Source organism: Lepisosteus oculatus, chromosome 7 (assembly GCF_040954835.1).
Source record: "Lepisosteus oculatus isolate fLepOcu1 chromosome 7, fLepOcu1.hap2, whole genome shotgun sequence".
Classification (NCBI taxonomy): Eukaryota; Metazoa; Chordata; class Actinopteri; order Semionotiformes; family Lepisosteidae; genus Lepisosteus; species Lepisosteus oculatus.
The window spans coordinates 10068033-10092678 of NC_090702.1; the positions used below are offsets into that span (position 1 = coordinate 10068033).

Genomic DNA, 24646 nt, shown 5'->3' on the forward strand with positions numbered 1-24646 from the left:
TGCGGTATGATACGTTATGACACGTGATGACGCGCTATGACGTTGCCAAATGCCTGCGGTACGTGTTTGTGCCGTGCACTTTGAATGGCTGCATCTGTATTCCTCTAGGGCTCTAAACTCCACCCTAGAAAGTGGATAGATGCCCTCTGGGAGAAAGGGTTCCAGAAAGAAGATCTATTGCACAGTTGTAGGGGTGGTGCGGAAGAAGTGACAGAGCCTTCCGTTTACTGGATGCTGAGCGCAGATCAGCATATTGAGACTGGATGAGGGAGGGGTTGTCTTGTGGAAGTTGAGCTGAAGAAATCCTGAGAGGACAACGGTAGCATGATGACAGGCAGCGGTGACTCCAGGAGAGGATTTTGTTACATGACCAGGAAAAGTTGGGATTGTGTTTAAGAAGCCAGGGGTATCTTAAAAGGAGCGGGTGTGATGGATAATCCAGGATGAGAAATTGGATTTGTTCCACATGGGTGGCGTCGATGGTGAGGGTAAGTGGAATAGTTTGGAGTTCAATCAATCCAGGTGACAGGGGTGAGCCATCCAGTGAGTGGACTGAGATAGGGGCACAGTGGGGATTTTCGTTTTCCTGACGAGTGAGGTGTCTAGGAGGTTTTCAGCAGCACCTGAATCAATAAAAGCCAAAAGGGAGATTTTAAAAGAATTCCAGGACAAAAGCACAGAAACGGACCTGAAGGCGCAGAGGAAGGGAAGGAACTGCTAACCGTGGTAGAAATTGAGCGCGCAGGTTGGGTACTGCAGGGTTTAGTGGGACAGGCGGAAAGGAGATGTCCTGGAGAGCCTCGGTAGAGGCACAGTCCTTCCCCTCCAGGGTAAGTTGAGTATGAAATATTGCGGGTTCTCTTGGTGGAAGGAGAGGTGTGCCTGCATCCTCCTGGAGAGGTTCCATCTTCTTCGCCTGAAGGCAAGCGTCTAATTCAACCACCTGGGAAATAGCGAGATCCAGCGAATGAGGGCTAAGAGGAATAAAGATTAGGTGGTCCTTCAGTTCCTTGGAGAGAGCCTTACGAAATTGGCAAATAAGAGCTTCGTTGTTCCAGGCGGAGTCAGTGGCCAGAGCCTGAAGATCAATTATATAGTCCTGTAGGGGTCATGGTCCCTGCTGCATAGAGGACAGGCAGAGATTGACGAGATCCGGGCAAGTGAGGTCGAGAGTCGTCCGGAGTTTCTCAAAGAAAAGGTAAAAGTCTGAAAGTTCAGGACCTGCTCTAGACAGTAGAGCTGTTGCCCAGTCCAGAGCCCTAGCTGTAAGGAGAGAGATGATGCAGCCAATTGCTTCGCGATTAGAAGGAAAGCATTCCGGGTGCAACTGAATGCATAAACAGCACTGAGCAATGAAACTCCAGCATTTCATAGGATTCCCATCAAACTTGTCTGGAGGAATCAGCGGCAGGGCTGTAGGAAGCGGCGAGGCAGCAGCAGCTGCGGGAGCAGGTAGCAGGGCAGGTATCTGGACAGGTGCAGGGGTGGAGGCTGGAGTAGCCGAGAGCCGAGAGACCTGATCTGCGAGGAGCTGAAGGGAGTGATGAAACTGGGTCAGAGCTTGCGAGTGCTGATTAAGGAGGGAGGATATAGACTGTAGGTCCTTGGGGGTCCATGATTAGCACTAAGAATTCTATCAGGATTAGCCCTCAGAGGAAATGGGAAGATGAACCCTATGTGGTACCTTAGGGGGCTAGACAAGAGGTGGTCTGAATTGCGTTCAGAGGATTGTAGAAAAAGGCAAGAGAGAAGGTTTCAAACCAGAATAGGGCAAGACTGAAGTCGTAGTCGAAAAAGCAGTTCCGTGAGTCAAAAGGTCAACGAGCAGGCTTCCAAATCTGAAGGGGCAAGACAGTAGATGTAGTCAAAGGTGAGTTCTATGACAGACAGACAGACAGACAGACAGACAGACAGACAGACAGACAGACAGACAGACAGACAGACAGACAGACAGACAGACAGACAGACAGACAGACAGACAGACAGACAGACAGACAGACAGACAGACAGACAGACAGACAGACAGACAGACAGACAGACAGACAGACAGACAGACAGACAGACAGACAGACAGACAGACAGACAGACAGACAGACAGACAGACAGAGAACAGGGGCTTCTGAAGGGTTTAAGTATTGTGCGAGGGAGAAGGTGCGCTGATTGATGGAGTGTCATGGTTGGCTGATTGGCAGGAGTGGTGTCGTTTAGCAGAAGTGCTCAGGGCTGGATTGTGATTAGTGCGAGTGCGCTTCCATGTGAGAATGTGGTGGGATGAAGGCGTGACACATGTTCACTGATTGACTGCTTCACAAGGGTACTTGTAAGTTTGCCGGCAGCTCCACTGGCAGCACTGATAGATCTGGAGATTATATCTAATCCAGATAAAACAGGGTCAGTTCTAGACCACTTAAAGAGGAGTATTATAATGAATAAGATGGTAAAGGGAACACTAAAACAAAAGTTGTGTATTAACATTGAAATAAAACAGAATGGCAATTGTAGTGTTGTTAAATTATGAGAATATGGAAAGGAAATTCATACGAATGTTGGTTAGCAATGCTAAGTCAGGAAAAGAAGTCAACTTAAAAAAGCAAAGTTGAAAGAAGGAGTTGTGCAACTAACAAAAAGGATAAAAAAAGGTAGTGACGGGCTGTGGGAAGTAGCGATGATGGAGAAGAATGTGAGGTGTGGAGAGGACAGAAGTATAAATTTGGATGGGTGATATAAGAAAGAAAAGGGAGTATAAACGTGAAGAATAACCTTCTGCCTTCCACCGCATAACCCTGGTGAGGGCGAGAAAGAATAATACAGTACACTATAGCACAGAACGTGTGCTCAAAAGTAGGATAAGTAATAAAAATGGATTGCAACCTGATTGGAAGTAACAAACATTGCTTGTTGAAAAGAAACTAAATGGAATACATGATGCTGTGTTTATTAAAAGTTACACAACTGTTAGAATAGATACAAGTAAAGGTAAAAAGTATACCACGTTTATACTAAAACTATTTAGTGTACTCTCTGAAGGCACCAGTTCTATAGGGTTTGGGCATTTACTGGGACAATTATTAATTGTAGCAGTAAATCACAAAATGATTCTTTTGATGGCCTTAGAATCCAACCATGCGATATAACTCAAACAACGCACACACACAGGTATAAATACACGAGGATACATTTATTAATACATATATGCATGTAAACCTAACAGATCTTATCGTGAGGGTTATCAGAATACAAAAGATATATATTCAGTCAGTTACGAAGAGTTACATATATCAAGAGGACATACGTTCAGTATATCATTCATTTAGACCATTTCGTAATTGAGCTTGGTTACAACTTCTACATTAGATACTCAAAACAAGTACATAACTCTTAGGAATTAAATTGATATCAACTGGTTGGGATAACAATTGAATTCTCGAGCTGTAATGCATTGAAGTTGAATACTCATCCAATCTCTGGGGATTCAGATCTCCTGCGGGCACAAAGAAACAGTTGCAGGCTGTTGCTGTCCAATCCGTACTGTCTGGCTAGGTGCCAGGCTGTGCTATGCGGCTTGCGATGGTGCGCTGCTGATGCTCACTGACTGGCTAGTTAGTATTGGCTGAAACTAGCAAAGTTGTGCTCAGGAGAAAAGATGACTGTGGGTCCCAGCAGGTCAGGAAGAGGACTGGTTCGTTCCTGATGAAGCGCTAGTTCTGAATACTGATTCAGCTGCCCACAGTTCCGACCTGTTCATGAGGCTTGCTAACCTCGGGTGGATCCTCTGGTTACTCTCTGGCAACCTCCGCTCTCGACTCTTAGAACAAAGCAAAGTTCTGGCACTCGGACACACTGGCCGTTCCGTGGTTGTCAGGGCTGAGTCTCAGGATGGTCAGGAGGCGCGCTGTGAGAATATCCTGCCCTCGGGAGCCTTCTGCTCCTGGGCCGTCCTGCCCTGGAATTCTCCTTTGAATTCCCTTTAGAAAAGTCTCAGAATTCTCCACTGAATCTCTCAGGCTCTCTGTGTTGCCTGTTTTTACCTGGAGGAACTTCAGCTCGTTGATTGGCTGAAAGTTCCATGGGCATCAGAGTCCCACGTGGGTTACTCGGCCCTACCAGTCCCTGATTGGTTGATCAAGGTGAGATATGAGTCTCTTACTCCTGACACTTAGGAATGCAGTCCAGATGTCCATCTGGCACTCCCTAGACAGATAGGCGCCAATGGATGACCATTGATCATGATAGCCAGGCTTAGCTAAGTGCATCCCCATTTGGGAGCTGTCCCTTATCAAAAGACAACATCTTTAAATCAGCCTGCATTAATAGCTTCTCTGTGGCGGCACCACAGAGATGAAAAGAGAGATGGGGCCTCATTTGGGAAAGCACAGCAACACTTAATTCTGCCTTATTAACAAGCATTGCCGCTACAACTATAATCAAAATTATAACTAAAATGTTCATGAAATACAACACATAATCCAACAATTTCCAAATGTAATGCAAAATACTATAGATGTGTACAGTATGTGTGTTTTTTATGAATTTGTGTGCCGACGTGTATGTATGTGTGCGCGTGGGTAGGTGAAAGAGCTCTGTGTGTGGTTGTGAGTTTCAAAAGATGACTATATGAGTGTGTTTAGCCAGCCAGACTGGCTAGACATTAGAGACTTGATTAAAGTAAATCAAGAAGCAACTCATGTGAACAGAAAATATAAGAGCATCTAAAATGTAAAAATACAAATACCAACAGAGTACAGGTAGACCTAAATGACTAAGATATATAAATGAGCCAGATAGTATTTGTATTAAATTAGCTATATAAATTTAGTTGAAACAAAGTTGAAATATATGAAGAGAGCACAATCTCACAGTGATTAGCACTTGTTCCTCATACTGCTTAGCCTTGTATTCAATTAATGGGGTTATGTGTGCATTGAGTCTATAACTTCTCCCAGCATTTTTTGTGGGTTCCATGCCTATGCTCCAGATTCCTCCCAGAGTCCGGAAACATGTTGGTGGGTCAAATGTTGACCTTGGTGAGAGTGTGTATAGAGCCCTGTGTCTGTGTGTGCCTTGTGGTGAACTGGTGCCTCTTTCAGGGTGTTGGATAGGGATGAGCTCCAGATCCCCTGCAAAGCTGAGATAAATAAAGCAGTAAAAAAACAGATGAAAAATAAGATTAGGACCCCTATTTTAGAAGTAAGACCTCAAAAAGAGTTTATAGTTCTCAGATTAACAGGGAGTGAGCTCCAGAGCTGTAGAACAAGGTGGCTAAAATCACACGTCCTGAAAATACTAAATGAACTATTAAAAATTTTGCCTCAGCAGAGAATTAGGCCCTGCTTATTTCACAGTAAGTAATTAAAATGTAAAGCATTGCAGGGTTAAAGTGAAAATTTTGAAGGCAATGAGCTGAATAATGGAGAGGCAGTGAAGAGATGTCACCGTTAGAGCAATGTGATCACAGAGCCTTAAATTTGTTAGAAGTCACACAGTGGAGTTTATACCATATGGGTTATTTAGAAGGTGAATAGAGAGACCCACTGTAAACTTATTACAGAAATCGAGTTGAGGTGTGACGGAGACATGAGTAAGGGTGCTTTCAGCACTGTAAAGGTTGGTCTTGGCAGCTATGACTATGTTGGTCTTCCTCACTATATGTTTGACTTAGACGTCTGAAAGCTGTAGTCATCTATGTTTAGAAGACTGACAATGACAGTCATGGCAAATTTAACAATGTGTTCTCAAAAGGGATTCTAGAGTTGTTTGTATGCAGAATATATAGGGTGTGGGACAACACAGAGCCCTAAGGGAATCCAGTGGGAGAACAAAGCTGCTCCGATATACAGTAACACCTTTCGGTCTCACTCTTTGTGATCTGTTGGTCAAAAGGTGTAAGATATAATCCACAATATCCAAGACTAGATTGAAATTTGAAAGTCTTTTCTCTACTTACATATGTGGCAAAAGGTGATGGAAAAATGTATAAATAGAGTCTGGAATGTGGCTTGTTACCTTCTATATGTAAATATGAGAGATTTAGTAATATGAAGGTATCATCTTGGAAACCTGATGGCCTTTAGACATGATGCCAGGGATGCAATATAGTACTAATCTGCCTAACACATGACTGCAGTACTTGCTCACTGCTGCTAGGTTCAGGCGCTTACAGAGCAGAAAATGCAAATACCTAAGAACTCCAAGAATGAGCCTCCTTTAGAGATGAGACAGAATGGAAACAGCAGGGTGCAACACCTGGTGAGAAGGGATTCCAGAGGTATTCTCATTACTTAAATACAGGAACTCTGAGGTAGATAAGAGTCACAAGAGTCTGGCCTGTTAAGCACTGAAATTTTATGACAAGTAATTGGGCAGTACAGTCAGTTCTGTGACCTCATGGAAGGAGCACAAACCAGTAGGCCCTGGCTTATCAGAGCTGAGAGGTAACCTTGACTGACCATAACTCCCTTAGTTAGGAGACAAGGGAAGAGCATGGGTCTAGTCTATTGGGCAGGATTTCTACCCAGATCAACATGAATTCTTAACGAATAACGACCTGTGTTTGTTTGGATATCTTGTGAGAAAATGTTGAAAGTAGAGAGAAAAGAATTGGTGTAAAAAACCTCTGTTATTAACATTCTGTTTCTTCAACAGGAAGGCAAGTAGCTGCTTTCTTAATAATCTCATTACAAGTGTTATAATATCTGAGCACTCTAAGAGCGAAGGCCCTGCTTCCGTTACCCTATCAGTCATAAAGCACAACTCAATTAATGAATCTGTTTGAGGCCTGGGAAAGTGTGTTCAACTCCCAGCTAGAGGGACTGGATTGACAAAGAAACCTGGCATTTTGGGGCTCAGAGATGGGTTTGACCTAGAGGACCACCAAGTCATCACTACAACAATCTCAAGCTAACATTTATAATTCTTATCCAAACTATGGATCCCAATCTTCAGGATGGACAGAACTGCCCCATTTATCTGGGAAACTGGATTGAACTATGAGGGGGGGATAAACTGACAGATGGTAAATGTAAGTGTAAGGAACAGTGTTGTATTTTATTTTGTGCACATCAGAGGCCTGTGAAATATCCTGTTATTGCAGAGGTGCCTGATGATATTCTTTGGTATGAGACAACCAAGGAAAGTGTTATATGTTGCAGTCTAATGTCTGAAATTGTATTTTACGTTAATTCCAAAGAAACTGGATTATCTACATTGCATTTGAGCAATGACAAACTGAGCTTTCGGAGAGTGTGACACCAATTGGACCAAGTTAAACATGATAATTTAGAGTAGTTCATTTAGTAGTGAACTGGTGGTGATTTGTGCAATGGTGTGGAAATGTGTAAGCCATTATGACTAGAGTGCAGAGCTGACTGAAGATGGAGAACTAGGAGAGGTACTGTAGTTTAACCTGCAATAACAAGTCTGTTAATTTCAGTCCTGTAATTAACAGACTGTCACAATTGTAGTCCCTCCTCCTTAAGGGCGCTCTGCATCTGATCTCCGTATCGTGCAAGTCCTGGACCTGGAAGCGCCTGGTCCCGTTAAGGTTTTATTCTCAATTCCCATTCCCCTCCGGTACCAGTTTTTAATCCTTTGTTTTGGATAGATCACCTGGCCATGGACTTATGCTTGTGTTTTTGGATTTCGCATTGGATTTCTTCTTTGGATTGTTTGCCCTGGACACCTGCGCACTTTGGACATGCCCCCCCGTATTCATTCCCGATTCCTGCATGGCTTTTCTCCCCAGTGTTTCCTCACTACCCCGGATTGTGTCATCCACATAGGGTCTGGAAAGAACTGTTCGTTACACAGACAGGACAGTCATTCAAAAAGACTAAATTAAAAGTCAATCTGGAGCACAGAATAGTGATTAGGTTGGCAGACTCTGTGATGATTGGTATGTATAGCTCTTAACAAGGTTGGTGAGACATTGGCCAGTTGCCACATAATGAGCCTCAGTGCTAGTTTCTGTGACTAGTATCATTATTTATTACCAAACTGTGATATTTCTATTCATGAAATATTAGTTGGTCCAACTAGTCAGAGAAGAAGAACTAGGGTTTTACCAGTGACCCCTTACCCACACCACCAATTCTTCAACAGAGTTCAGGAAATCAAATCCAAAACTCCCAAGCTCAGGTCCTTCCAATAGGGAATGGCTAAGGCTGTAAGACTCTGGGGCATAAGGACTCACATGGAAAGCAGGGTGAGCACCCCCTGCTGGCCCCACTAAATGGAGTTTTAAATGAAAGTTCAGGAGGAATGAAGGCAGCTGCGCTCATTCGACACAGCTGCTGCAATTCTCACTAATCCTGATGTAAGCAACCGGTCTCCATATATATATCAAACGTCCCCCTCTCCTCTTCCTCGTTCGTTTTCTGCATCCCTCCTCCACCCCCTCTCCACCTTTGCAGCTACCCAATTGGTCGCATGGGGGTCCTATCCTCCCCGTCCAACGGCCGGGAAGTTGGCCCTCAGCCAAGCGGGTTACGCCAAATCTCCACATCCCAATAAGCGATTCTAATTTCTCCCAAGCTTTTGGCTACTGTCATTCCTCATGAACACCTCTTCCAGCAGCTATCTTAATTTTTCCTAGGAGGTCTCCCATCCAGGTACTGACTAGGCTCACACCTGCTTACATTCAGTGGGTTGCCAGTTGTGAGTTGCAGAGTGATATGGCTGCTGGCTAAGTCATGATGTTGTGGATCTGTAGTACAACAGTGGAACAACAGCCATGTTGTTGAAGCTAATGCGTTGCCTTCTTTCAAGAATCATTGGGATGAAATCCTTGAATCATTTGTTAACTGTTAAATGTGTTGTAGATAGGCTGTTTTACCTCCTCTTAGTTGAACCATTGTTATATCCTTAATGTCAAACTAGCTGACATCTAACTGATCGCTTGACACCAGTGGTTTAGTTTGTATCCTAGAACTGTATACAGACTTTAAAGCAGTTATGCCTATCACACTGTAGACTGCAGATAATTTATATTATTGACATAAACTTGTCTTTATTTACTTAATTTCTTTGCTGTCCCAGATGGAAAATTTTCTTTGTGGGGAAATAAAAAGATGTGGAGAATATATGTAACACAGCATGAGTCCATTAACAAATAAAACACGTACCATGTTTATGACTATAATTATTGTTGTGCTTATAATAACACTATTTTGCTTCATTTTCAGTTACAGGTAGTTAAAATATTTTAATTAATAAGAAAAACTTTACCACATAAGCTGTGCTTTGGCAAACATATGAACAGGACAGAATTATACAGCATCGCTGCAGCCAGTTGCTGGCAAAGAAGACATAAGATAGTATTTGAGACTTACAGATGCAGCCATTCAAAATGCATGGTACAAACCTGTACCGCGGGCATCTACCCGTGCGCCACCGCGACCTACCACAGTACGTGATTGGCTGGCCAAAATGACCAACAGGGGCACTCATGGTGGATTGGTCAGTAGTGAAAAAATTTAATCTCTTTACTGTGCACATTTTAATCCGCTTAATATTGAATATTTATATGGAATTTTACCACTAAAGGGAAATTTTAGTAGCTGAGCATAAAAAGAATAGGAGCACAACGCATCTGAAGGTCATAAACAATATTAATTTAGGAACATAAACATATTATGTAAACTGTATATTGCTGGTCTTGGTATTTTAAAGAAAAAATACACACCAGTATTCCATTTCTCTCTAAACATTTTAAGCATCAAAGTCTTACATGTGGTTATTTCGGAAACATTTTTACGTGCTCCTTGCTCCTTCTGACCATGTTACTGTACGTTTATACAGTATACAGTACTTTGTGAGAAAAGTGATAGTTTTAAGCTTTTCTGCAAATACGCTCGATACCGGAGTAAACAAGCATGCTTTTAGAATTTGATTAATAGGGAATATTACATGGAATCGCGTATCTCAAGAAATTAATAATGATATAATTATATTACTGTACTGTAACACAAACAGTAGTATATATAACAGTAGTAACAATATTAAAGACACTCTATTGACTTTTCTAAATCTCACAACGTTCGAATCTAAGTCATTTTTTAATAACAACGAATAGTCACCGTCTTTCCCTCTGAATCGCTTCAGTAGCAGGAACCTATATTGTGTTGATTGTGTGGATCCCTTTTAGATCTCCCTTCAGATTTAAAAGGTTATTACTAATATCTTCAGTGTCGCATCTTCCCAGTTTAGCTGATCTTTTGCTGCCTACACAGCTTACACAGCTCCCTAGGTAAATTATCACAGAGAAAGCTTTAGAGAACTTAACATTTTTATTATCAACAAATTATAAATACGACGTTTACATTGACGTTATTAATTTTTCACTTGAGTGTATAAAGGAGTGTGAGCTGTCAATGAGAGCAGACCCCCCTCTTAGGCTGGGCAAACGATTTTTTTAATTTTTAAAAAAGAAATAAAAAATTAGATATAATGACATTAACATTTACTGCAATACAATACTGCAACGTTTTGGCTGTGAATCCTTCTTCAGGTGTGAGGGTCTTCAGCTCAAAATGAAACGCTTGGAGTTTGTAATGTAGGGCGCTCTGAACGGGTTAAACTTTAATGCAGGAAAAATGTATTTCCCAGAAGCTGCAGTATACTGATTCTTATGGAAGCCCGTTTCCGCCAGGGAGTAAAAAAAAACCGCACTATGGTATTCTCTCCGATGCAGTGCAGTTAAAAAATATCTCTGATGCTAAATTAATATTGTTTATGACCATCAGACGATTTATGCTCCTTTTCTTTTTTCCAATGGATTGAACAGGGAGAGGCATTTCCTTAAAGAGAGAGACAGACACACACTTTTTCACTGACAAAAAGTAACGCCACACTCTCTTGTTTAAAGCACCATGTCTCTTCCCGTTAAAAGGAGGAGACACTTTACACTTTAACTCTTCAGTTCACAGAGAAATTTCACCAGAGCCTCTTCTCTTCTTGTGTCTAATTTTTAGTTTAGAAGGATTCAAGCAGGATTTCAGATGAAAGGCAGTGACCTCAAGCAAGCCCACATCATAGTTGAACACGTTCAAAGTCTACATTACATTTTAGCATTTCGTTTTGAGCTGAAGACCCTCACACCTGAAGAAGGCTTCACAGCCGAAACGTTGTGTTTTCTCTCTTCTCTTTTAAGCATGTTTATGATGCTGTAAAACAGTTTAAAATAATTAAAAGTCTAAACAGTATCAACTTGAATTCTTATCTCTATTAATATAATTATCAAGTGGTATTAAATAAATACAGCTTTTTAGTATAGATTACACTTTTCCAAAATGTATTTAAAAAATAAAAACGATTACAATCTAATCTTTCCATGTTTGATCCCAAAATCCCAAGAAAAATAAATCTAAATAGGTAGAAAGCTCTGCTGAAAGTTTATTAAGATACTTAGAAGACAAAGACAGTGATTTATATTGAATTTGTCAGATTGTGAATCAATAAGGACATTTAATTAAACACGCATTTGCGGTTTAAATCAAAATGGGGGTAACGGGGACTTGCAGTGCATCGGCATAGATAGGAAAGCCAGAGCCAACCGCTGCGCCGCCCTCGTGTTTCAAAATCTTGTGACTTTTGAAATTTACCGGGGGTTGAAAATACTTGTGAAACCGGTTTGTTTACAAACAATGTAGACACAGAGGCTCAGACAGTAGCAATAGCAATTAGCAATAGCAATATTATGGAAACTTTGGGACTTTTTTTTTAAACTTTTTTAAAAAATGTTTAAAAAGAAATAAAAAAAAGATATAATGATATAAACATTTACTGCAATACAATACTGCAAGGTTTTGGCTGAGAATCCTTCTTCAGGTGTGAGGGTCTTCAGCTCAAAATGAAATGCTTGGAATTTGTAATGTAGGGCGCTCTGATATCATTATTGTAACGGACACGGACTAGAATCCGTGTCAGATCTTGTAGAAGACCCTATGCGAAGCGGTAAGAGCTGGAGAAAACGGGAGGCGTGGTAAAAAGGAACACACAGGGGTTTAATAGTGCACAAAATAATAGTGACAGTCCGTGAGACAGTGTACGGGGAAGACAAAACAGCATCCAAATCCAAACGGGTCCAAGGGCAGGTCAAAACACGGTCCGAAAGTCCATCAACTGGAAATCCATCCTGGAACGCGACAAAGTTAAAATCCCCGGGAGGGGGGAGCACACAGACAAACGAAACATGGAGGTCCAAGGGTGACGGGGCGAGATCCTCCAGACCCCGGGCTCAGGAAACGGGAGGTGTCGGGGATGAGGCCTATGCCCTCAGGAGACGGACGTAGGGTTTCCTGGTACTAGGCGGGCCTCGCGACATCTTACCCTAATGATGAGCCCCGAGGACTGGAGGAGCTGGTCTTTAAATAATAACGCTAACAGGGTACACCTGGAGAGCTAAATCACACGAACAATAATGAGAGCAGTGGAGCGCCCTCTAGGGAGGGATGTCAGGCGTGACAGTACCCCCCCCTTCAAGGGCGGCTCCTGACGCCCTACACAATTAAAAATAAGGGCAATACTATCAACAAGAATATCACAAGCACAGACTATATACAAGCAGAGAAGGAAATTCAGAATCACTATATACACAAGAGATAAAACCAGAGAATACTATATACAAAACGGTAGGGCTGTCCACTCTCAAAATAGTTCCAACGGGGAAAGAAAAAAAACGGAGAAACAAAACGGTCCAGGAAAAAAAAAATCCAAGAATTCCTTTAGAAAAAAAAAATCCACAAAAAATACCTTGTCCAGCGAAACAGGAATGGATCTAGACAGGAAAACAGGAAGGACATCTTGAAAAGAAAAAGGTCCAGATGAGGGTCCGGGTGTTCCAGATTACAGCTCGCGGGGTCTAGCATAGGCTCATCATTCTGTAACGGACACGGACTAGAATCCGTGTCAGATCTTGTAGAAGACCCTATGCGAAGCGGTAAGAGCTGGAGAAAACAGGAGGCGTGGTAAAAAGGAACACACAGGGGTTTAATAGTGCACAAAATAATAGTGACAGTCCGTGAGACAGTGTACGGGGAAGACAAAACAGCATCCAAATCCAAACGGGTCCAAGGGCAGGTCAAAACACGGTCCGAAAGTCCATCAACTGGAAATCCATCCTGGAACGCGACAAAGTTAAAATCCCCGGGAGGGGGGAGCACACAGACAAACGAAACATGGAGGTCCAAGGGTGACGGGGCGAGATCCTCCAGACCCCGGGCTCAGGAAACGGGAGGTGTCGGGGATGAGGCCTATGCCCTCAGGAGACGGACGTAGGGTTTCCTGGTACTAGGCGGGCCTCGCGACATCTTACCCTAATGATGAGCCCCGAGGACTGGAGGAGCTGGTCTTTAAATAATAACGCTAACAGGGTACACCTGGAGAGCTAAATCACACGAACAATAATGAGAGCAGTGGAGCGCCCTCTAGGGAGGGATGTCAGGCGTGACAATTATCATCCCCCCCTGCCTGTCTGACTTTCTTTTTAACCATTCTGTGCCCGAATTGTTTATCATGCACAAAAAGTGGCCATTAACTATCAAAACCTGTTTTTATCACTTTTAAAGTCATGCAATTTCTAAGTTAAACAGGAACACATCTTTACATCTCTTTTTTTTAATTAAAAAATTTGATTTCCTACCTTAAGGGGTGTTTATATTATTGTGTCATTATCATTCAGGATGGAATGAAAAACAACTCGTTGAATAATTTTCTGTACAGCTGGTACAGCACCCCACCACGCCCAAGCGCCAGCATTATATTATCATGTATGGGTAGAATATGTTAATTGTCTTCCAATGAAAGACGGGTTCCTTTCGCCCAAGTCAGGAGACATTAGAAGCTTGCCCCACCCGGACTGTTACAGTACCACATTAGCAAGTTAAAGCAATTCCATTGAGAAGCTTGGCGTGATAATTGTTTTCTTCCTTGATTTTCTGATCTGCAAGGCCGTTTGGGCACAGTGAATGTGAATTCTGTCTGGCATTGCCAGATTGTGAAAAATAAAAGTATTTTATGAAACACATGTTAGCGATTTTAATCAAGATGGGGGTAAAGGAGTCTTCTCTATGACACCCTCTCTTATAAAATTAATGTGAAACAAAACAAAAACTAAAAATAAGATACAATCTACAGACATTCACAACATAGTCATATCATAAAACATTTACAAATATTGTTAAATTATTACTTTAAATATATACTTTAAGTTAATGTAAATATATTACTTTATTTTATATAGCACCTTTAAAAGTGGCATCTAAAAGCAATACAGGATTCTGGCTATCAAATTCTGAATGTATTGGAGATTGCTCGATGTGGATTTAAATAACCCAGTGAACAGGATGTGCATTCATTAATTCTATTGAAAAAAAGCCTTTCTTGATTTCTCTAGTTCCTAGTTTCTCTATGTTCCTTTTAAAATAAACTTCTATATCACATGACCGGTAGGGAAACTAAAGGGAAACAAAAAAGTGGAAAAGCTACGGTCTGTCTCGTCGGAAGCTAGCAACGGTCTGCTGTCCACTGTTCTTTAGACTTCTTCTTTAAGATTAAATTCTTATATTCTTCTTAATAGTTGTATCAGGCAGATTACACTTTCCCCCCGCTCTCAATAACAGACCGATCTATTTTTTAAATCACTGTGTTCGTTTACCGATTTCATCTTCACACCTCTTCCCACTGATCACTCAGGATACTCTTCTCACCTGCCCTGCCCTTTGTTCTCCTGTGATTTGCTGTTTATTCCTGCTACAATCCACTCCTGCCCTCACACCTAAATAAGACTATTTTACGTTTCTTTATGCGGTTCATAGTGCAATTAACCTTTGCTAGTATCTTTGCAGCCAATGCACACTGGCAGTTCTACCACTTGAATATTATTTTGCTTATTATTCACAATTGTATTCTATAAAAATGCAAGTGAACAACATAATTGACATACTCAACAAATAAAACAATATAGAAATCAGTACAATACTAGATAATTACTGATCAGATAATACAAGATCAGTCATTTGAGAACTGATCAACTTTGTATTACAAGCTAAGATAACAAACACATATATAGTGATACAGTATGTATTGATGATTCTCTGCATTTGTATAGAACTTTTTATTACAGAGGTGTGATGTTTACATTGACCTCACTGTAAGCAAAACAAAACAAATGATTTCTGGAGTGGGGGGGGGTATTCTGGCAACAAGTGATTATAAGACGATCTGACAAAGTGCAATGAAATACAATATTGTTGTTGTTATTGTTGTTGTTATCCTGTAAAGCGCTTTGACAAGCCACCTTTAAAGGCGCTATATAAAATAAAGTTTATTATTATTACTATTATTAATATGCTGGACAGCGAGGTGAACATTATTATGCAGAAGACAAAGATAATGATTTACATTGCAGATTGTGAATCAATAAAGACATTTAATTAAACACGCGTTTGCGATTTAAATGGAAATGGGGGTGACTGGGACTCTTATTATTCTCTTATTATCAACACTCGTTCAATTGTGGTTCTTTTGGTTTCACAGATAGTTGGACATTCAGGTTGATTGCCAGGCGAAAGGATTAGTAAATATATTTTGTTAAAGCAAGTCAATTTTTTGTGACACATAAAAGACATATTGTGGCATAATTACAGTATATAGGGCGGACACAGCGACTCAGACACCCATTGAATGAAAAAGGGCACTTTAATTTTCTGTACAGCTGGTACAGCACCCAAACAAACGCAAACACGTTTTTAATAAAATGTTTTTATTCATTCATAATCTGACTTGCATAACTCACAATTTCGAATGCCCCTCACCCCCCTCAACAATCCTAGGAAGAACACGAAACAGCCTTACAAACTCCAAACGTTTCATTTTGAGCTGAAGACCCTCACACCTGAAGAAGAATTCACAGCCGAAACATTGCAGTATTGTATTGCAGTAAATGTTTATATCATTATATCTACTTTTTTATTTCTTTTTTAAAAATTAAAAAAAATCATTTGCCTAGCCTAAGAGGGGGGTCTGCTCTCATTGACAGCTGACACTCCTCCATACACTCAAGTGAAAAATTAATAACTCCAATGTAAACGTCATATTTACAATTTGTTGATAATAAAAATGTTAAGTTCTCTAAAGCTTTCTCAGTCAAGTATGATAATTTACCTAGGGAGCTGTGTAAGCATGCGTAAGCAGCAAAAGATCAGCTAAACTGGAAAGATGCAACACTGAAGATATTAATAATAATCTTTTAAATCTGAAGGGAGATCAAAACACGATCCACATGATACAGGTTCCTGCTACTCAGAGGGAAAGACGGTGACTATTCGTAGTTATTAAAAAATGACTTAGATTCGAAAGTGTTGTGATATTGTCACGCCCTCTGCAGCCAGAGGGCGCTCCTTCTCTGTCCTGTCCCTAGTTTCCGGTCTGCTGTCCTTCCTGTCCCTCTCTTTCCCTTGGGCTATATATTTCTGGGTCTTGCACTCTGTCCTCGCTCAGCATTGATGTTCGGATGTCCTGAGACCCGCCTAGCACCAGGGCGCCCCACGTGCGCTCCCTGAGGGCATAGGTTTCTATACGGCATTCCTGAACTCTTTGCACTAATGAGCCCGGGCCTTTTTCCCGCCTCGCCGCTACGCATATGGGTCTTTTTCCGCTCTCCTGCTCCCCACGGTTAGTCCCTTTGAATGTCCGTGACAGATATTTAGAAATATAAAAAAGTCAATAGAGTGTCCATAATATTGCTATTTTAGTTTTTCAAAGAAATGTTTGTTAAAAGAAAACTCATGGCGATAGCTGGATTTGAACAGCCGACCCCTCGCTTATAAGGTGAGCACTTAAACCATCACACCACTAACATGACAAATGCTGAAACAGCTATACACATATCAATAAATATGTGTATACAGTATACAACTGTTTGTGTTACAGTACATGAATATAATTATATTGTTATTAATTTCTTTAGATATGCAATTCCATATTATATTCCCTATTAATCAAATTCTAAAAGTATGCTTGTTTACTCCGGTATCACGCGTATTTGCAGAAAAGCTTAAAACTATCACTTTTCTCAACAAGTACTGTATACTGTATAAACGTACAGTAACATGGTCAGAAGGAGCAAGGAGCACATAAAAATGTTTCCAAAATAACCACATGTAAGACTTTGATGCTTAAAATGTTTAGGGAGAAATGGAATACTGGTGTGTGTTTTTTTTCTTTAAAATACCAAGACCAACCATATACAGTACAGTTTACATACAATAATATGTTTATGTTCCTAAATTAATATATTTTATGAGCATGTGAAAGGCATGGTGAATTGGAGATTCTCAAGAATTACTATACTTTGTATTATTTGAAACAAATGCATGATCGGATCAACGAAATGCTGTGGTGTTACTTTTTGTCAATGAAAAAATAAAGTATTTTCGTTTACAAAGACAGTTACAAAGAATGTGGACAAAGAAGGGTAGTACTTTGAGTTTACAGCTTGTCCAAGGTCATTCATTATTAATATTATTAGTAATATCTTCGGTAAAGACTTTGATGCATAAGATATTTCTGCATAATTAAAATATTTATGATAAAGGTGGTAGGTTGTGTACTTTTGTCCAACTGAGCAACCTCGCTTTCATAAAATATACAAATTTTATTGTATAATGATTAACATGCTGTAATACAGTTTAAATTTAAAAGTCTAACGAGTATACAACTGAAATTCTTAATTGGATAAAGATTGTCCCTCAGCAGTGATTGGGAGTCGAAACCGGGTGTTTTCTGTTGACAGCTCAACATGAGAGGTTGAGCTTTATTAGTTACACCTGGCGGTAATTCCGGATACTATTATCTGACTTGCGTTATTATGCGGTATTATACGGTATGGCATGCTATGACATGTTATACCGCGACACGCCCACCGCGTTTTACCGCTGCATACCCCGCTGTGTCCTTGGAAAATACATTGCTATTCAGAGCATGCATTATAATTCTTACTCATTAAGATCTGCGTGATTTCTCCCACTCTCTCTCAATCCATCTTCTGCTAACTTCTCTTAATGTTCTGGTCTGCAAGTTATATTTCTCTAAGTAAAAACAATCATCCAAAAACAAACATACAAAAATAAAAAAGACACACATTTGTATCATAAATCTGAATTTAAATAATCTCTGTGGTGTGATGTGTAACATGATGTGTGAACTTTCTTTTTTTTGCCATTACCTGTGCCTTTCAGCTCTATATCCATCAGCGCTCAGAGTGAAGAGAGGAACAGTCAGTTTACTGAATCCTACTTTTCAGACCTCTGTGGAGGAGGTCAACATGCTCTATGAGGTAAGACATATCCCTCTAAAAGCTAGAAATTATTTAAGGTTAATAAATTTCATAATTTCAATGCCTGAGTCATTATGCTATAATTCAATGTTTTCCTAGTTTCATAACTATCAAACAAAAGGAAGGTTTCAATGGACCATTTAATCCTTTGTCAATCTACAGACCAAAAACTGTTACATCCAGCTAACTCGTTAATTGATAATCCAATTTTTTCAGGATTTTATTTCTACACTTTAAAGGTCTAATATATTAATCACTAAAATAATTAAAATAACTATTTAACCGTTTAACAGTCTTCCTGGTTTTATATTTGAAATTTAAATATCAGTTAATACATTTATATACATAATAAACATTTAAAATGAAATATAAATATAAAAATATATATAAAAGTGTAGCGTTGCCATAGCCGGCCCAGGGACGCCAAATTAAATGTAGTGTGCTCTCTGAAGGCACCAGTTCTGTAGGGTTTGGGCATTTACTGGGACAATTATTAATTGTAGCAGTAAATCACAAAATTGATTCTTTTGATGGCTTTAGAATCCAACCATGCGACATAACTCAAACAACGCACACACACAGGTACTAATACACGAGGATACATTTATTAATACATAGAATATGCATATAAACCTAACAGATCTTATCGAGAGGGTTATCAGAATACAAAAGGTATATATTCAGTCAGTTACAAAGTGTTACACATATCAAGAGGACATACGTTCAGTATATAATTCATTAAGACCGTTTCATAAATGAACTTGGTTATAACTTCTACATTAGATACTCAAGTACATAACTCTTAGGAATTAAATTGATATCAACTGGTTGGGATAACAATTGAATTCTCGAGCTGTAATGCATTGAAGTTGAAAACTCATCCAATCTCTGGGGATTCAGATCTCCTGCGGGCACAAAGAAACAGTTGCAGGCTGTTGCTGTCCAATCCGCGCTCTCTGGCTCGGTGCCAGGCTGTGCTGTGTGGCTTGCAACGGTGTGTTGCTGATGCTCACTGACCGGCTAGTTTGTGTTGGTTTTAACTAGCAAAGTTTGCGCACAGGAGAAAAGATGACTGTGGGTCCCAGCAAGTCAGGAAGAGGACCGGTTCGTTCCTGATGAAGAGCTAGTTCTGAATAGTGATTCAGCTGTCCACAGTTCTGACCTGTTCACGAGGCCTGCTGCTGGTGCTAACCTCGGGTGGATCCTCTGGTTACTCTCTGGCAACCTCCGCTCTCGACTCTTAGAACAAAGCAAAGTTCTGGCACTCGGACACACTGGCTGTTCTGTGGTTGTCAGGGCTGAGTCTCAGGATGGTCAGGAGGCGCGCTGTGAGAATATCCTGCCCTCGGGAGCCTTCTGCTCCTGGGCCGTCCTGCCCTGGAATTCTCCTTTGAATTCCCTTTAGAAAAGTCTCAGAATTCTCCACTGAATCTCTCAGGCTCTCTGTGTTGCCTGTTTTTACCTGGAGGAACTTCAGCTCGTTGATTGGCTGAAAGTTCCATGGGCATCAGAGTCCCACGTGGGTTACTCGGCCCTACCAGTCCCTGATTGGTTGATCAAGGTGAGATATGAGTCACTTACTTAGACACTTAGGAATGCAGTCCAGATGTCCATCTGGCACTCCCTAGACAGATAGGCGCCAATGGATGATCATTGATCATGATAGCCAGGCATAGCTAAGTGCATCCCCCTTTGGGAGCTGTCCTAGGAAACCTTATCAAAGGAAACCTTAAATCAGCCTGCATGAATAGTTTCTCTGTGGCTGCACCACAGAGATGAACAGAGAAATGGGGCCTCATTTGGGAAGGCTCAGAACACTTAATTCTTTCTTATTAATAAGCCTCGCCGCTACAAAAGGAAAGAAAAAAGGAAACATCTTTGTAACATGACATTATAGGAAGAACAGACTCAATAAAAGTAAATTCTGAAATACATCCACCCATTTTCTACCTAGCCATCCATTTTCTAACTACTGTAGGGTTGTGGGAGTGCCGGAGCTTATCCCAGCAAGCAATGGGTGCAAGATGGGATGCTCTCTGGATGGGATGTCAGTCCATCGCAGGGCACACATAGATACTGATACACACACACACCCTCACACAAGGGCCAATTTTCTCAGAAGCCAGCTAACCTATCAGTATGTCTTTGGACTGTGGAAGAAACTAGAACACCTGGAGCAAACCCACTTGAACACGGGGAGAACAAACTCCATGCAGATAGCAACCCAGGTCCTGAATTGAACCCAGGGTCCCAGCACTGGGTGGCAACAATGTTAACCAGTCCTTCACTGTGCTCCCCTTATAAAATACATTTCCAACATAATCGGAAAAAATATTCATAATATAGTCCCTATGTAAAAAATTGAAATAAAAAATGTAATTACTAAAAAACAAAATCTATGCAGCATATCACATGTAGTACACAGAAGAGTCAGAAGACAACATTTCTTTGGTTGTAAATAAATAATCCCCTATGAAAATTCAGTTTTAAAAAGGATTATACAAGGAGGAACTGTTCCCTCCAGTGACACTCCTGAACACTTACACTAGAGATTGCATTATTCTTGAATCTCTTTTAATAGAAGCTTCACTACAGAAATCATATTATACACAGCCTTTTACCAGAAACTTTATTTTTTCTAAGAAAATAATTGTTTCTAAAGAAGTAAGTTGTAAAAAAAAATATTTATAAAAAAAATCTGGTTCTGATTTTAGACAAAATTATAGCTAAAGCCCATGTTAGTCAGAATCTAAAAGGAAATTCCATGTATCTTTTTCACATGCCTTTTGAGCATTGTAATTTTACACACTTTGCCATTCATTGTGAAGACAATCATTGCTGAATATTATACAGTAAATCTAATTTTTATGAATGTGTTCTGATTTAAATATATGATTGAATTTAACCAGATTCTCTGTTTACAATCAGGAAATTGATCTGGAGGATCAGTTTTGTTGTGAATTATTATTATAAAATAAGTTTTAAGGAATCATAATGGGATGAACCAGTTTATTGAAAGTAGAATGTTGCCTTATCATTTTAAATGTATGTGAAAGGAACCTCTGAAACAACATTTCTGCTATTTCTAAATAAAATTGGAACCAATGAACGTATCTTTGGGTCCATAGCTGTTCTACACTGAGAAATTGTTAGTACAAGAAAAATGACAGTTTTATACATACATAAGTACAGGGCATTTAGAGTAGCTGGGCCTGTAGATTAAAAAAAAACGTTTTGAAAAAGAAAAGAAAGTTTTTATATTTTAAACAATGTAAAATGTAAAAAACATCTGGTTAAAGATATTTCAGATAAAAGCCCTTTTGTAGCTAGTCAGTAAAATGTAACTACAAAGCTCTGTACTTTTTTTTCAATATTCAGAAAAGAATGTCAGAATATAATGCTCATTCCAAGAGCTTCCATAATTTCAAGTTTGAAACAAATGTTAAACAGATTAGAAAATTCTAATTTTCTTTTCAGATCTTACTACATGGATTGTGGATGGATAATATATATGATCACTTTTTAATAAAAGATGAGGAGCTGGCATCACTGAGGAAAAGCAAGAAACTAGAAGTGATCTGCGAAGATGTACTCCCAAGGAAAATCACAGAAGTCAGGCGGCTAACCTCTATGCTTTCTATGCATGTGGGACCACTAAGGAAGAACGATTTTGAGCGAACTGTTTTGACATTGGTGTACACAGCACACAAACTGATTCAGTCAAAAGGACACCAGAAAGACATGTGGGCAGAATCATTTGTGAAACTCTACAAAGCTTTAAAACAAGACCTACTATATTAAGAGAAAAAAAGCATATTAATGCTTTTGTCCATATATTTTATATGTTCTACATAAAGCTGGCAATCACCACTTCTACTTGTTATGTTTTTAATTGTATAGCATTTCCAGTGAAATGCATTGAATATACCAGGACAAAATATGTAGTATATATTGCATTTATACAATATGCATATGTATTTCACCAAATATGTTTAAATTTAAATTGTTAATATGTTCATGACAATAACTAATAATTTTGGTAGGGCACTCCATAAAATTAGGTTCTACTATATTTTAGTGAAAAACAATTTATTTGAAATCAAATATGAAAATAAGACTGAATGGCCTAAAGTTTAAAGTTGAACACCTGTCATAGGCAATGCTTTATCTGATATCTATTACAAGGAACTAAATCACAATCAGTCACTGAAAAGGGTGGGTTCTAAATGCAGGACAAATGCTTTATACAGTACAGTAGGATCTCAATATTTGCAAGGGTTCAGTGCAGAGATCTATTGCAAATAGCTAAATTTGCATATAACCAAGTCCACTTCTATACTGTTGTATAATGTACTACAGTATATAGTATACAGATGCAGCCATTCAAAATGCACAGTACAACCCCTTACCGTTATAGTGCAGTACATGATTGGCTGGCCACCATGACCTACAGGCGGCACTCATGGTGGTTCATTTAATCTCTTTACTGTGCATGTTTAAATCCGATTAATATTGAATATTAATATGGAATTTTACAACTAAAGGGTAATTTAAGTAGCTGAGCATAAAAAGAAGAGGAGCATAACATGTCTGAAGGTCATAAACAATATTAATTTAGGAACATAAACGTATTATGTAAACTGTATGTGGCTGGTATTGGTAGCTTAAATAAGAAATATACACCAGTATTCAATTTTCATCATAAACATTTTAAGCATTAAAGTCTTTCATTCAGTTACATACTGTGGTTATTTTTGAATAATCTTTATGTGCTCCTTCTGACTATATTAAGTTTATATACTTCACAAAATATTATGTTTTAACTTTTTCTATGAATATTTGCACTGGTTATCACAGAAAAAACACATTGATTGATAAGGAATATAATATGGAATCGTGAATCTAAAGAAATTAACAATATAATTATATTCATATAGCTCAAATTATCACAGTAGTACACTTTCTTTGTAAAAATCTGCATCAATTTGACTAATTCACCCGCGATTACTTGGAAACTTTTAGCTTGCCTTGTTCAGTTATGGCTCAAGTTGTCAAGATGCGCGTTGGTGTAATGGCTTAGGCAACTTACTTGCATGCTGGAAGTTGGGGAGTTCAACTGCAGCTCTCACTATGATTTTTTTTAACAAATAAACATTTCTTTGAAAAACTAAAATAGTAAATATTATTGACACTATATTGAATTTGTTGGTATTTCTAAATATCACAACACGTTCAAAGTTAGGTGAGTTATGTGATTAGCCTTTTCTTTTCTGCTCGTTATCACAGTAAGAGAAATGCAATACTTTTTAGAATTTGATTAATAGGGCATATAATATGGAATCGTGTATCAAGAAATTAATAACGATATTAATTTAAGGATCTAAATATATGGATTTATATAGCTGGTAGTATTACTGTAATCCACTTTCTTTGTAAACACGTTTTATTTTTAATTTCACTCATTCACGCATGATGAAGTATTATGTACACTATATTAACGTTTTTTTTTGTTTATATATATATTATAACATATTCAATGTTAAGTTATATTAATAATGAAATAAACCGGGAATTAGCAAACATGAATACTGTCAACTATTCCACCGGTTTATAATTCAAAATACTTTATTCAGTGGGGCAATTTAACACCATTCAAGCCTTAAAACGAAATCATATATATTTTAATTTGAATCGAGTACAACAAAGCAGTATTAAAAATACCACTGAAACTATAATAATGTGTCTGGTCATTATTAACAGTATTCATTTAACAATAATAATTTCAAGCTTCTTGTATCTTTTTCAGAGTCATTTTTTTCTTTGGTTTTCATAAGCTTCATTTATTAAAATACCTGTTTATGAGACATGACATTTCAGATGTCAATAAATGTGAACAAATGACACAGAGCCTGCAACCTACAGGTTTAAAGATTGCAATTTGTTAAAATTTTCACAGATTTTATTTAAACAATATGTAGTACCTGGTTGCATTTTTAGGAACTTTAGTTTGAATAAAGCGGATCCCAGGTGCAGGTAACTACTAATAGTAGTGCAAGTGCAAGTGACATAACCCGAGAAGGCTTTATGCCTTTTTTTCATGCATCAGTTGAAGCCTTCTGAAGTCTCTCAAAACCATAAAAATGTAACATAATATTGTGTGGCCCGATGGGCAACCGATTCTTTTAATTTTAAGAAAATCAAAAATAGGAAACAATAACATGTGTGCCTCAAATACATATTGCCTGGTTTTCAAACCCATAAAAACGTGTTAAGTTAAAAACACGAAATCCATAAAAAATGGGTGATTTTTTTCCT

At 39.1% G+C, this 24646-nt stretch overlaps 1 protein-coding gene across 1 annotated transcript in view; it reads left to right on the plus strand.

Annotated features, from left to right (window-relative positions):
* LOC102686349 (protein FAM180A) overlaps window positions 1–23193 on the plus strand; it is a 47571-nt gene extending 24378 nt beyond the window's left edge. Inside the window, exons 2-3 of the mRNA XM_015353148.2 lie at window positions 18234–18331; window positions 21809–23193. Coding sequence (XP_015208634.1) covers window positions 18234–18331; window positions 21809–22132 — 422 coding nt within the window. The 3' untranslated portion in view covers window positions 22133–23193. The remainder of the gene's footprint in view (window positions 1–18233; window positions 18332–21808) is intronic.
* The last annotated feature ends 1453 nt before the right edge of the window (window positions 23194–24646 follow it).